The 14,344-nt window shown below is 50.1% G+C and overlaps 1 protein-coding gene across 1 annotated transcript in view; it reads right to left on the reverse strand.

The window, feature by feature from the left end:
• The window catches only part of LOC133932984 (cadherin-6-like), a 41,141-nt gene that overhangs the window by 7,551 nt on the left and 19,246 nt on the right, over positions 1-14,344 (reverse strand). Inside the window, exons 3-6 of the mRNA XM_062379913.1 lie at positions 7,627-7,921; positions 5,332-5,451; positions 2,896-3,063; positions 779-966 (exon numbers count right to left, since the gene is read on the reverse strand). Coding sequence (XP_062235897.1) covers positions 779-966; positions 2,896-3,063; positions 5,332-5,451; positions 7,627-7,921 — 771 coding nt within the window. The remainder of the gene's footprint in view (positions 1-778; positions 967-2,895; positions 3,064-5,331; positions 5,452-7,626; positions 7,922-14,344) is intronic.

The raw sequence follows: 14,344 nt of genomic DNA on the forward strand, positions 1-14,344 counted from the left end.
ATGAAAGGACGCCGGCTCCGTGATCACTGGAGTCGACCCATGAAAGCTCGGGATGGAACAAACCTCCTTCTGAAGCCATGAATAACAACATATTGTGAGTCGGTGGTTTCTGCTGCTTTGTGTTAAGGTGGGAGAAGGGGGGGGGGGGGGCTGCGTGTTGCCTTGAATGAAGCGGTGAAGGCTCGGACGGGACGACGCTCTCCCACTCCACAAGCCCATTTAATTAGCCGGTTCAGATTTAGGCCAGGCCCACTCCCCACAAACACACACTCTGCCGCACACCGCAGCACAAAAGGCAAGTATGTCATCTTCCACTTAATGATGGGATGATGGAGGCGATCGATCGCCGGCTGCAGGGAGGCGGCTTCACGAGGCAGCTGCCGGGTTCTGTTGAATACATCAGAAACACACCGCGGCACACCACGATCCATACCCAGCATCAATACTCCTGCTTTGGTCTCGGCCGAGAGGAAGAAAGAATCTCACTCACAGCACGTGGAGGGGAAGTGTAGGTTGAGATCTAATAACTGCAGACGGCTGCAGACAGAAACGGTTCTGTGGTTTGGATTCTTTATCGAATTCAACTTCAAAGAAATGTTTCCTGCTTGTACACAAAGAGCAGGTTTGGTGTGAGGATGAAGATTTATGATGCTTTAAATTAATCATCCTGAAGACTTTCATGAAGTTTAACTTTAATTACGACGCATGCACGAGGAAATTAAAGTTCATATCAACGTTTAGACCCCCCCCCCCCACCACCACCACCACATAGACTGACCTTCCTCAGCACGATCATGCCGTCCTGCGTGCTCCTGTTGGTGGCGATGTCGAACCAGCCGGGGCCGTCGATCCCGATGACCCGGTAGTCCATCGCCGCGTTCTCACCGATGTCTCCGTCCACGGCTCGGATCAGTCCCACCGTGGAGCCCAGCTCGAGGGACTCGGGCACCCGGAACTCGTACACGGCTGTGGAGAGAGAGAGAGAGTTTTAAAAGTTGGGCGACAAGCTGCAGGAAGAAAAACTACCAAGAGCACCTCCTTAATTTTTCTGTTGAGTTCAATTTTAATGTTTTCTTTCCAGGATGACATTTAGTAAAAGGTCAATCAATGCTTTTATTTTGAATTGGTGCAAATTATCATAATTAAAAGCTTAATTAAGAAGCTTTAACGACCTTAAATTGGACCAAGAGATTAATCTACAAAACGCACAAAGGAGTCAACTGCCCGAGCGCCTCTTGTGAGTGAGTCTGAACCAATCAGAGAGCGGCACTGTCGAGAAGAAGAAGAAGAAGAAGAAGAAGAAGAAGAAGAAGAAGAGCCGGTTTCATATTTCATCTCACATTTGATCTTTTAACATAAGTTTCACGGCACCGACTCCGAGTTTCGGGACGGAACATAAATCCTCGGCCAATTTGCTCAACACAAATTAATTGCGTCTCCTTTTTTTTGCGTTGTTATTGTGCCAGATGATTTCCTGGTTGGAGGCGGGGGGGATTGATGGCGTCCTGTCAGCCGCCGCGGCCGCGCTCGCTTCTCTTGTGTTTAAATAAATATCTGGACTGAGGGAGCGTGATGTACACACAGTACACACACAGTACACACAGTACACACACAGCCTGCGGAGACAAACAACACTGACACACTAATAAAACACGCTGACAGTGTTTTGGCAACGCCTGAGTCGGCAGGTCGCCGTGACGCTGACACTTGCCTCCGCAAACACACACACAGACACACACACACACACACTGGAGGTGACGCACCAGGAGAAGGTTCCCTAGGCTAACCGGTGTTTAGCATTGGGTGGAGGAGAAGAGGAGGAGGCATCACTCCTGCAGACGACAATCATATCGCTTCCTGACACTCTTCCTCCTCTGGGTTTCCCATTACAATATTTCTTTCTCTTCCTCCCTCTTTCAATCTTCCTCTCTGCCCCCCCCCCCCGCTCTCTCCATCACGGCCTGTCTTTTGGTCGTCTGCCTCACTCTTCGTCTTTCTTCCTCTATCTTCCCCTCCTGTCATCCCCTCATCCTCTTTGTATCCATCTCTCTGTCTCTCGCTCTCCGTCCCTCCTCATGCTGTTCATTCATTGGTGGCGTGGCTGAGATGACAGCATCTGCCCCCCCCCCCCCCCCACCACCACCTGCCTAAACACTGATGGGAGGAGGAAGAGGAGGAGGGTGATAAACGGAAGGACAGCAGGAGTTCTGTGGTTGTTTGTTTTTCCTCTGCATCAGCCATGCCCCCCCCCCCCCCCCCCGTACAGTAAGCTCATGGGGGGGGGGGGGGGGTAACACAATGACACCGGTAATCTGTCAATCTGATCTGGCTGTTGTCGGCAAAATGCAGGAGAGGAGGAGGAGGAGGAGGGGGTGAGAGCCATAGGGAGACAATGTGTGAGACAGAAAGAGAGAGAGAGAAAGAGCGAGTGAAGAGGGATTGATGTATCATGAGTGTAACATAAAAAGAGCAACGCACCAAGGACAGTTTGAAGCAGTGAATTGAGAACATTGGTTTTATGGAGTAAAAGGCAGCAGGAGAAAGACTTAATAACGACAGAGAGACAAAGCGGGAGGAAGAGGAAGAGGAGATAAAACCCAGTGAATGTACTCTCTCCATTTAATAGGGATTACAGGGATGATCTGATGCACTTTGCGGGACCTCTCCCTCCGTCATATGGCTCTATATTTAATTATTCCCTTTAAGAGCCCCGGCCTCGGTGGCACAGAACCCAGAGCAGCCGGCAATAATCCAAACTCGTTTTGAAACTGACACCAGATGGGGGCTGCTCGCTCGGACGAGAGGTTTCCACGGGTCAGTGTGTGTGTGTGTGTGTGTGTGTGTGTGTGTGTGTGTGTGTGTGTGTGTCTGTGTGTGTGTGATGGCTCTACTCACTCTTGGTAAAGCGCGGCGGGTTGTCGTTCACGTCGGAGAGAGTGATGCTGACCGTGGTGGTTCCCGAGAGGCCGCCCATCTGACCGGCCATGTCTTTGGCCTGGATCACCACCTGGTAGTTCTCCTTGACCTCTCGGTCCATGTCGGGCAGAGCCGTCTTGATCAGGCCTGAGCAGAAATACACAGATTAACACAGAGAACATTCCTCTCCTAATCTAATCTAATAACGGTAGATTTTGGACACTTATTTTCCTATTTCATGTATCTGAAGTACATTTATTTCCAGGTAGTTTTCACTTTTAACTCCACCGCAACATCTGTAAGTTTCTGTTTATTTTACTAACTTGTAGGAGTTAAAGTTTTTATTATTATTATTATCTATTATATTCAAAGTGAAAAACCTGAAAACGAGCCAGAGAGCCATTTAAGCCTTTCAGACTCTTCTGTTTAATCGTTGCCTCGTTTGACCGTTTGTAATTTTTCTCTTTGCTTCCCAGAAATGAAAATATCTGACGAGTGCTCAACACAAGAGCAGCTCGTGACCTCGTGACCTCCAGACCTTTCACCTCTGGTCGTTTTACAGCTGCTGATGTAACGTTGGGATTGTGTGGGAACATAAAACCCGAACAAGTATAAACCCAGAAGTAGCCCAGGTGGACCGTATCTGACAAATCACTGAACTCGGCCGAGAGAAAAGAAAAAACTCTGCCTGCCTCGTCCGTATTGAATTAAAGACATTTCATTTGTTTGATTAATGCATCTACAGGCCACATAATTAAAGCACTAAGAACCTTTTATTACCGAAAGGTCAGTGCCCTCGCTCTGTAGGCGCAGGAGCACGTCGTGGTGGATCGTGCTCTCGGGGATTTTGCCGATAAACCGAAAACCAAAGACGGAAAAAAGAACCACAGAGAGTGCTCCTTTAATTCTCCACGTCTCCCAAACGCCGGATCATTTATCTTCTCTTTGGAATTAAGAGTCTGTTAATGTTCCGGTCTTTCAAGTGCCGGAGCCGCGTGGCGCTCCTCTGCTCCGGCGAGTCAGATCTTTGGAGTCGGGACGGCGAGCGACTGAAGCCGTAATTGGCAGCAGATTCAAAAGGTGCGTCTGCGTCTCACATCCTGTCAGGTGGAGGCGGGTGGCGACAACATGAAGTGTGGGAATAAAGATGAAGGCAAAAAGAAATCAACCCTAAATAAACTGCTTTGACAAAACTTCAGCTGCTTCGGTCTGAACAGATGATTCACTGCAAATCAAACGAGGAGGAAGAGGAGGCGCCTGACGTGGCTCATCACTCAGATCCCACCGGCCCCTCCGACTCCTTCCTTTCATCCTTCCACATAAAAACCGTGGTGAGGAGCGTGTGCATGATGTCACTTCCTGCGGTGAGGCGGTGGACTAGTAGCAGAAAATTGGGAAGACATCCGACTGGAAGGTTTCTTGTTCGACTCCACAGAGTGACAACAGAAACACACCTGGATGTTCTAAAAGGTCCAAGAGCACCCTTCCTATACCCCACTGTCTAAGTGCCCCTGAGCAAGGCACCATACTCCCCCAACATCTGCTCCCCTGTGTGTCCTGCTGTGTTCACCAGGTCAAAAGCAGAGGACACATTTCCCCCATGTGCATGTAGGGTGTCTGTGCATGTGTGTGGGATTAATAAATGTATCTTGTACTTTAGAGAGAAGGCAGGCGAAGGTGTTGTGTACCTTTTGTTGTTGCTTAATGACGACAATACACGCACACAGAGGAGGAAAGCAGAAACAAATCCTGCTTGTAATGGGATGTCCAGGCATGTCTCTGTGTACGGGGGGGATGTCAGCTTACATTCCACATGTGGGATAAACCATATTACTGTTAATCCCTCCGCTAATCTGCAAATGGCTTCTTCTTTTTTTTAGCTGTTGTCGTCGTTTCCCTTTTGTTTAAGCAAAAATAAAGACAGGGGGGGGACGCGTTCCAAATCGCACATTAATGATTAAAACTAGCACGAGGCTGCATGCTGGGGTTTGGTGATGTGCCGCTCTAGCTCTCTCTCGCCAAATCCCTGTCGCTCCAGAGGAGGCCGACATGTTGTTTCAGGATTCGCCTTAAAGGGAAAGTTCTATTCCTGATGAATTGTTTTAATTTGCTCAGCCCGGTGACTGGGTTCTGGATTCCTCAAATTTCCCCGGCCGAGATTTTAACATTAGTCTAGAAATTCTCCACAGATTCATATCCAAGTTGCTTTCACAAATATTTCATTATGAAAATAGGATTTTAGGGTAAAAGTGTGTGTGTATACCTTTAAGACTGGATATGACATATTCAGTGTTGGGGTTAGTGTTTAAGTGTTTCAGCCTTCAAATGATTTTCATCATTAAAGTGTTATTACAAGTTTCCTCTGGTCCCAGTGGGTTTAGAGAACCTCCCAGTGGATTCGAACTGGTGACTTACCGGTTTCCGGGTCCACGGAGAAGTAGGGCTGCCCCTCCAGGATGCTGTACACCACCCGGGCGCTGTTCCCGTAGGTGGCGTCGTCCGCGTCGATGGCCGTCACCTGAATCACCGAGGTGCCTGCGGGGGGGGGGGGTGGATTCACAATGGGGATTCAGTTGGATAACTGGCTAAGCTGATAAACCTTCTGATGAGGGTTCGGATCCCCTTCTGTTCACGCTTACGCAGAACGGGACCGATCGGCTCCGCCCCTTTCGCGTCACCACGACCGACCTTTCCTCCTCGGCCACTCCCCCCCCCCCCCACACCTGATTGCTTCACGCGGCTGATCGATAAGTCCTAATGTATTTTTTTTCTAAAGTGAATCTCTGTGAGCTCCAAACCCCCGACAGCCCATCAGCGAGTCCCCGGTTCTGTGGAGTGTGAGAAGCTGAATATCAGATCGGATCCATTTCCTCCTCCAGAGAAAAGCTGGAGCTCGGTTTCAGCAGAACAAAGGGAAGCGGTTCAGCCAAGTGTTCCCCCCCCCCAACCGGCGCCTGGCGGGGCCAAGTGCTGCCTCATTACGTGCGGGGGGGAATTAATTGAGTAGAAATATTTAATAGCAAAGTGGTATAAATATAGAATTGTGCGATACAAGGAGATAACGACCTCGTGGAACTTTCTCTTGATTTGATGTCGGCTGAGATGAGAGTGAGTTTCCTACTTTTTTTTAAAAGATCACTGAGATGTGTGAGGATGACGGCTGAACGGAGCCGAGGAACCGGGCACCAGGTCTGACTCGGTGCCGGTGGCGGCTCGGGAGGAAGTTCACCGAACCCTGATCGCTAAAACCTTTAACGAGGGAGTTAGACTCCAAGAGGCTTTTCTGACCCGGTGGCTTCCAGAGGAACTTCACTGATCCACGTCCGGGCGTCTCATCGGCTGCTCCGGTGCAGGTGGAGTGAGGGGGGGGGGGGGGGGGGGGCAGCGTCTCTACGCAGTCACTCGTGAACACATGCTCTGCCAAGCGGTGACATCACACCTCGGTTGCTGCCCTTAGATAAGTGCTGGGGGGGGGGGGGGGGGATCCAAATGACAGCTCTGTCACATGTCTCTGTGCTGCAGGAACCAGCGTCCCCATGTCCCTCACGTCCCTCACGTCCCTCACGTCCCCATGTCCCCATGTCCCCACGTCCCCACGTCCTCACGTCCCCACGTCCACCTGTCCCCACGTCCCCCACGTCCCCACGTCCCCACGTCCACCTGTCCCCACGTCCCCCACGTCCCCACGTCCCCATGTCCCCATGTCCCCATGTCCCTCACGTCCCCATGTCCCTCATGTCCCCATGTCCCCATGTCCCTCACGTCCCCATGTCCCCATGTCCCTCACGTCCCCATGTCCCCACGTCCCCACGTCCCCATGTCCCCACGTCCCCACGTCCCCACGTCCACCTGTCCCCACGTCCCCCACGTCCCCACGTCCCCACGTCCACCTGTCCCCACGTCCCCCACGTCCCCACGTCCCCATGTCCCCATGTCCCCATGTCCCTCACGTCCCCATGTCCCTCATGTCCCCATGTCCCCATGTCCCTCACGTCCCCATGTCCCCATGTCCCTCACGTCCCCATGTCCCCACGTCCCCACGTCCCCACGTCCTCACGTCCCTCACGTCCCTCGGGCCCGAAGCAGCAGCAGCAGCAGCACAACACAGAGTTCACTCCATGTTTTCATGCAAGTATTGATTAGGAGGCTTTTTATATTGTTTATCTATATTCATGAGGCCGGCGTGCACTGTGAGGCCGGCAGCCGGAGCAGAGTGCACGGTGAATTAAAGTTTCATTTGGTGCCGAGCGGAGACGCAACAACTGAAAAACAGGAGCTGGCGACCCAGAAATAGAACCGGCGACTACTCGCTGTGATGACTGAGCCGGCGACGTCGGTAATTAAATTAAAATACCGTTTTTTAATAAGACACAAAACTGTATTTAGGAGATTATCTGCACCGGTGCTGTGACGCGGTTCCTTGTTTGTTCTGTGGTCGTTAAACAAACGTCTCCCTGCGTTAATTAGTGACTCTTTATTATGATTGATAAAGTCCCAGTGATCCGGTTAGACTGGCATCTCCGTGCTGGGTGAAGAGGAACCAGTAAATCCAGATCCTGGTGTTCCATGATTTGAAATATGGTTTAACACACGGAACAGGATTTGTTTCTTCATTTATCATTTAAATCTTTTCCAGCAGTGGAAGATAGAAATATCATCTTTATATTTTAAACTATAAAATGTAAAATAGAGAGAGTGTTAGGAACTCACCGATGTCGGACATCTCCGGGACTCGAGCCAGGTACGGGTCCTTGGTGAAGCGCGGCTCGTTGTCGTTGATGTCGTGGATCTTGATGATGAACTCGGACTCGCCCTCCAGCGCCTCGTTGGTGAGGCGGTTCACGGCCTTGGCGTGGAGGATGTAGTAGGCCTTCTCCTCCCGGTCCAGCCGCTTGGTGGCGTGGATGTCCCCGGACTTCTCGTCGATCCTGAAGAGGGACCCGGCCCCGTCCCCGGTGAGGACGTACCTCACGCTTCCGTCTCCCCGGTCGGAGTCCGAATGAAGCTGAGGAGGGAGAAGAGAACGAGGGGCGATCAAGCGGTTTAACACGGCTGTTTGTGGTGTTTTTCTGTTTTAATAAATTCCCACTTTGCCGCTCTCTGTTTCTAATTGTTACGGCACAGCTGTGACTCAAACTCCACCTCATGAAAGCTTCCACATTGGCTTAATTTGCCGGAGAGTCGGCTGGTTCTTTCAGGAGAAAAATAGAAGTTAGCCTGAGCCGACATAACACGTCCAGCAGAAAATGACTTTTAAAAAACAGGAGTGCTGGCTGCTCTGGTTTGATTGACGGCTGCAGACACACACATCCCAGAAACGAGCACTTTGAGCCGGAGACGGTAACAAAATCAACTTTCAGAGCAGAAAGCACTCAAACATTTCTGATACACTGTGCACATGTCAGTAATCGGGCCAATCTGGGCCTTGGCAGAGAAACTCTGACAGCTTTGATGGAGCAGTGTTTTCTTTCTAGCAGATTCACATCATCTCCAGTGAACTGAAGGTGAAGCTGCACGTCCACCTCGAGTCACGAAGAAAACACAAGACCTCACAGGGGGGGGGGGGGTTTGAACCCAGGAAGACATTTTAACCGTGCTGTAAACGCCGGTGGTTCGAGTCTGTGAAGTAACAGCATGAGGGCGTGCGTACCGGCTGCCAACCCCGATGGATCGGCATCGAGCCGCCGTGCCAGACGACCACGAGAGCCCGCCGCTCCTCCTGTTCCCTGTCCTCCATCTCCTCTTTTACATTTTATTTATTTTTTCCGCATGAGCAGCAGCTTAGCATGCTCTGACATTTTAATTCCACCATTAAATCCTACCCCCCCCCCCCAACATATTTATCTCAGAGAACTCATCAAAAGCTTGTCCAGTCAGCCCCCCCCCCCCCCTCACTGCTTCCCCGTCCCTGCTCTAATAACCAAGGACATGCTAATAACTGCCGGGGGAGGTAAAGGGCGGAAGCAGGAGGTCACGTGTTCGCAGACGGGGGGGGGGGGGGGGGGGGCAAACATGTCAAGCACCAAATGAGCCAAAACACAGTTTTTAATGTGTTTCCCCCCCGATAAGTGGAAAACATTCTCTATAGGATGAACTTCTGACTTCTGTTATTGACACGTCATTAACCGGAGTGAGACGTTTGATTCTGATGGGTTGTTTCCGAACGTGTACTTTCCCTTTGAGCGGCGAGATGTTGTTGTGTTGTTACTGTGCCGTGCCGTGCCGTGCCGTGCCAAGCCTTCTTGGCTCGGCCGGTGGACAGACTGCGGGGGGGGGGTGGTATTCTACGTTGCAGCTGGGTCACGTGGGATCACGCTGCAAATAAAAATCTCCGCGCTCATCATATATTCAGAAGCTTTTCATCCCAGGTGCTCGGGAGCTTTACTAATTCATGCTGTTCCACCGGGGGGCGGGCTGGCACACGCCGGAGCAGCCGCTTCGTGGATTAACATCTTTGACACTATTTTGTTCTCGTGCTTGAAAAATGACAGTTTTCATTCCTTCCTCGTGTCTGACGGAGCCACTCGAGTGTGCTGCAGCATTTTAGCATCGTCGGATTAGGATCTGGAGTGGAGCACTGTTCCCTTCACCCACTTGTGTGTGTGTCTGTTAGTGCGTCACTGTGTGTGTGTCTGTGTGTGTGTGTTTCCTTACTAACCAAGCCAGGAGAATATCTCGCAGTGTTTTATTTGTTTTCGGTTCCGCTTTACAGTTCACGCTTCCAAACAGAGACTCAGTTCGGCTGAAAACAATCCACTTCAAAATTATTACCTTTCTCCTGCTGTTATAGCTGCAATGTTCTTTTCTATGATTGTCTATCAAGCGGCCTATCTCTGCCCGGCGCCACAATTCAGTTAATAACTGTTGAGTCCTCTCCTTTCGGGCTGAGATGTGAGATCGACACTGTGCCACACACACACAGCTGTCATTTCTATGGAAACAGAGAGATCCCCCCCCCCCCCGAAGGATATTACAAGGCGAGTGCGGAGCATCGAACCCCCGGCGTCTGCTGCGGTGACCCCTGTCCCTCCCGGTTGCCCACCGTGCCGGGCGAGGACAACATTTACTGCCGCCTCTCTGCTCGAATTAAGAGGAAGGGGAAAAAAACCTCTCCCGGAAATCAATGTGGCAGCCCGACGTGCCCCCCCCCCCCCCACCCCGATCAATTTATATCGAAAATACAATTAAACTGTCACGGGGGTGAGAAAGGGAAAGCCACATGTGCAGTCGGTATGGTCACCAAGTAGCCCGGACACATCGATAGCCGGCCTTTTCTCCTCTGGCCTCCTACGGCACCGGCTCGTGAAGAAGCCAGAGAGCGTGACGCCATTAACACCGGGACCTCGGCTCTTTGTGAGAAGGAGGACGCTGAGGCAGATATTCAGGGAACAAGAATGAGAGGAATATAAGAGGGCTGTTAAAATATAGATGTCTTAGCTTTGCTTAACAGAAGAAGCTCTCAGGGGTTAAAGTGCAAAACACACGAGCAGCTTTTGCATAAACTCAAATAAAAATGTGAAATGATATTAAAGAAATATTTTGATTTGCAAATCCTGCGTTCTCACATCGGCTCCTTCGGACATTCTGTGGAGTTTTCACTCGGGGATTTGAGAATCGGAGAAACTCCAGCTCCTCTCTCTCGGACTCGTTCAGCCGCTCTGGACGATGTCAGGAGATCAACCCTCGAGTTCAGCGTCTGTCTGAAAGAATCTTTATTTCATTTCTCGCCGAGCGTCAGATGAGACGATGGATTCTTCTCTCGTGTCTGGAAGAATCTGGACCTGCAGGCGGCAGCTTGTTAGCCTAGCTTAGCGTGATCCAATCAGTTAATTAGAGTCTTCTCATCTAACTGTTTTCCAAAGTGTCAAACTATTTCAACCTGTTTGTAACAGAGGAAAACGAATAAACCAAACACGGGTCTGTATCCTGAGAGAAAAGAGGATGAAGGGAAGTTGCTTGAATCAAGACAAACTTAATTGCAGAGGAAACTTGAAACGTTGGAAACCGGTTGAAAAGCTCTCACACGCTTTGAGAGAATCACACGTTAAGAACTCAGTTACAGACACGTGACGTGTTGAGAATCAGCTGAGAGGAGTTTACCTAAAGAAAACCATTGTACCTCCAATGAAATGATATATATTCACTCAATTAAACTTTTCTGTGTCAGTGACAACACAACGTTTCCGGTGAGAGAAGATATTTATTTGCGTTCGCCCGTCTCTCAGTTTGAAGAGGCCTGAGAAGTGAAGTGGCCCTCGTCAGACATCTGTGCGTGAGGACTTACCAGTGAAGCCGTCTTTGTTGGTGGAATTAATCAGCTTCGAGTGCGGCAAACTGTTAGAGCCGAGTCTCGAGCTGGCCGCCATTTGTGCCGCACTCGAGTCAGGGCCAAAGAGATGGCACAGGAAACGGGCTGCTCGGGGGCGATTAGCCAGTTAGCCTTTAAGGCCTCGTGTCCCGGCCTGTCGGGGAACTGGCGGCCGGCTCGGCAGCCAGATGGTAGCCGCAGACTGTGAGCACCGAAAATAGCCGATCGAATGTCCGTTGATGTGTGAACTCGAGATGTGTGGTGGGAGCAGCAGACACTTAAAGGTGAAATGTCAGTTAACATTTGTTTCCGCTCTCGTGGATCAGACGTTGGTTCGTTTCCTGCATAATTTTCCCACAATGCTTTTCTTCTAGAGAGGAGGCGATTTCCCAAAGGTTCGTATCGGCCACGAGTCACCGAGTCATTCTCCAGAGCGACACCGAGCACACGGACGTGGTGTCGCTCTGGAGGATTCAGGGTCTCGAACTCGTCTTCACACTCAACAGAAACACGTGAGTTACAGTTCACGTCTTATTAATGGTTTATTTCATAAGCTTTTAGACTTTAGCTGTAAATTTGATATTGCAAACTAAAATAACATCTATAGAGGGCAGTTAATAGATGTCAGTCCTCTAGATGAGCCTGATTGAGATGCATGAATTATTCCCTGGATCACAAAATCTAAAAACTTAAATTAGTCTTCACATTAAAAACAACTGCTACTGTGAAAAAGAATAATCTATTTAAAGTTTGTGTTTTTAAAAGACACAAATTGTGGAAAATGCTTAAAAAAGAGTTTATTTATTTGTTCTCAATACAGGACGTGAATATTCATGGTTTTTGTGGATTTCTACCAACAAAATAAGATCTTAATTTATGAAATAAACAAATCTAATTACATTCAGATTTGTTTTTTGCAGTAAATAACAAATAAATTGAGATTCAGAAACAGGCTTTGAAACACGATTCTACTGTAACGTGGGCTGACGAGCACAGAAAATGTGATTAAATCACAATTAAATTAGTTTTAAACACACAGAATTAGAAGTTTAGTAAAAGTTCAACTGTTTTTATCTGTTTTTTATAATAAAAAATCTATTTGATGAGTCTGCTCGGGAGGATTTGAACTCCTGACCTCAAGCACCCCCCCCCCCCCTCTTCCGCCTCTTTCCGATTCAGATGATAGAAAATCAATGAATCCCCCCCCCCCCGGGCGTCTGAAGGAGTCGTGATCGGGCGACAGCGGTGAGAGAAAGGCGCGGCGCCGCGGTGACGATGTCAAACAGATGTTTGTGGGTTCTCACCACAGCATGACCTCATCGCACCCTGTCCTCCACCGTGCACGCCGAGGGGGGGGGGCAGCGTAATTGAAGTTGCCCCCCCCCCCCCAGGCACACAAGAGGGAACTTATCGCCTAATCAACAAACATCGGCAATGTGTGCTCCAGGTCGCCGCTGGAGAGCGGGGGGGCTGCCACGGCGCGGTTACTTCCAGGCCTGTGCCATATTGCAAACTCCTCTGCCAAGGTGAGCAGCTGGTAATGGGGGAGCATGAGCACAGAGCAACAACAAAAAAAACAAAAACAGCCCACCCCCCTACAAACAAACACACAGAACCCTGCACCTCTCCACTCGGCTGCTGTCGCTCAAGCCCCCCCCCCAGGACGCCTCAACCACTGAGTCACGCAGGAGTGGGAAGCGAATTATGTCTGTGTTCATCTGCCTTCTCCTTCACCCCCCCCCCCCCTTCCTCTGAGTTCCAGCCCATTACTGTGTGTGTGTGTGTGTTTGTGTGTGTGTTTGCTCACATGCACAGAACGCTCCTCGCTTGCAAGGGGACTACGTTGAGGAGTCTACCCACCAGGCCCAGAACCACTGGGGCCTATCAGGGGCTGTAAATACTTTATGAGATATGATAGTGCAGCACAAACACTCCTCAACCACAGGCCATTAACCATTTTCAGAGGATACGTGCCCTTTGGTAAAGTAAGAAATAATAAAATAAACAAACATTCTCTTCCCCCAGTGACAGAGCAGGCCCCCGGAGGCCTGTGTGCAGCTCGCCTGCTAATGAGAGGCAGCGTACGACCCCCCCCCCACCCCCACCCCCCCACCCCCTGCAGGAGGAAACACAGAGTCGCTGGCCAATACAGCGAGATTAGCACGATTAGCAGCCAACCAGCTCCCGGACGAGACGCTGCCAGAGTCTCCTTCTCCGGCTCCTCTCCATCACTTCTGCTAATTCCTTCCTGTTCCGACTGCTTCTGTTGTTGTGCTCGTTCAGGGAAGATGGCAAAAATTTCATTTGTTAACTCGATAAAGCCTTTGTTTAAAAAAAAAAAAAGAAAAAGAGCAGAAGGAAGAAAGAAGCAACAGCGGCAGGAGGGGGGGAGGGGGGGGGTGGATCGGGTTTTAAACAAATAACTGGAGACAGGAAGCTGTGATTCAGGAGCAGTGTCATCATCTTCTACGTGTGTCGAAGAGCTGCTCCCTTGTTTGTAATAACATGCCATTGTGTTATTTCCCATTCTTCTTTTTTTTGCCGCACAAACACAAGTGGGTCTGTTCCGTCTGTGGTTGCCATGAAGTCACTCACGATGACAAAAAAACCCTCTTTTTTTTTAGCGCCGCTTTGTCGTGTTTGCTTTGTCGTCCTTGCTTTGTGCGTTTCCTCTCCTTCCGACCTCTGCATTGTGAGCGCCCGGCCTCCACCTGAGGACACACACGCGAGGCGGGTGTCGAGCGATGTGTTCAACTCAACCAGACGCTATTCATTCCCCTGCAGGGCCTCGTTCATCATTTGTACTTTATCTCGCAATTAACAAACAGTAATTGCAATCAGATAAGACGCACGCTCTAGGAATCCTGCGTGACGACCGGCGAGGAGGAGGAGGAGCAGGAGGAGGAGGAGCAGGGCCCAGCTGCATGTGCTGTGGGGGGGGGGGACAACAAGTGCTCAGAGTCATGATTAAGTGCGGCACTCGATGCTTGATGCCTTAATGGCGTCTTCAGGAGACAGGCTCTCAGGATGCGGCCTCTGGCTCTCTAAGTGTAGACCACACTCAGATAATCCATTCTTCTTCTGCTATTAGTCCTTTTACAAGCTGGAAGGACGAGTGGC

This window comes from Platichthys flesus, chromosome 21 (assembly GCF_949316205.1).
Source record: "Platichthys flesus chromosome 21, fPlaFle2.1, whole genome shotgun sequence".
Taxonomy (NCBI): Eukaryota; Metazoa; Chordata; class Actinopteri; order Pleuronectiformes; family Pleuronectidae; genus Platichthys; species Platichthys flesus.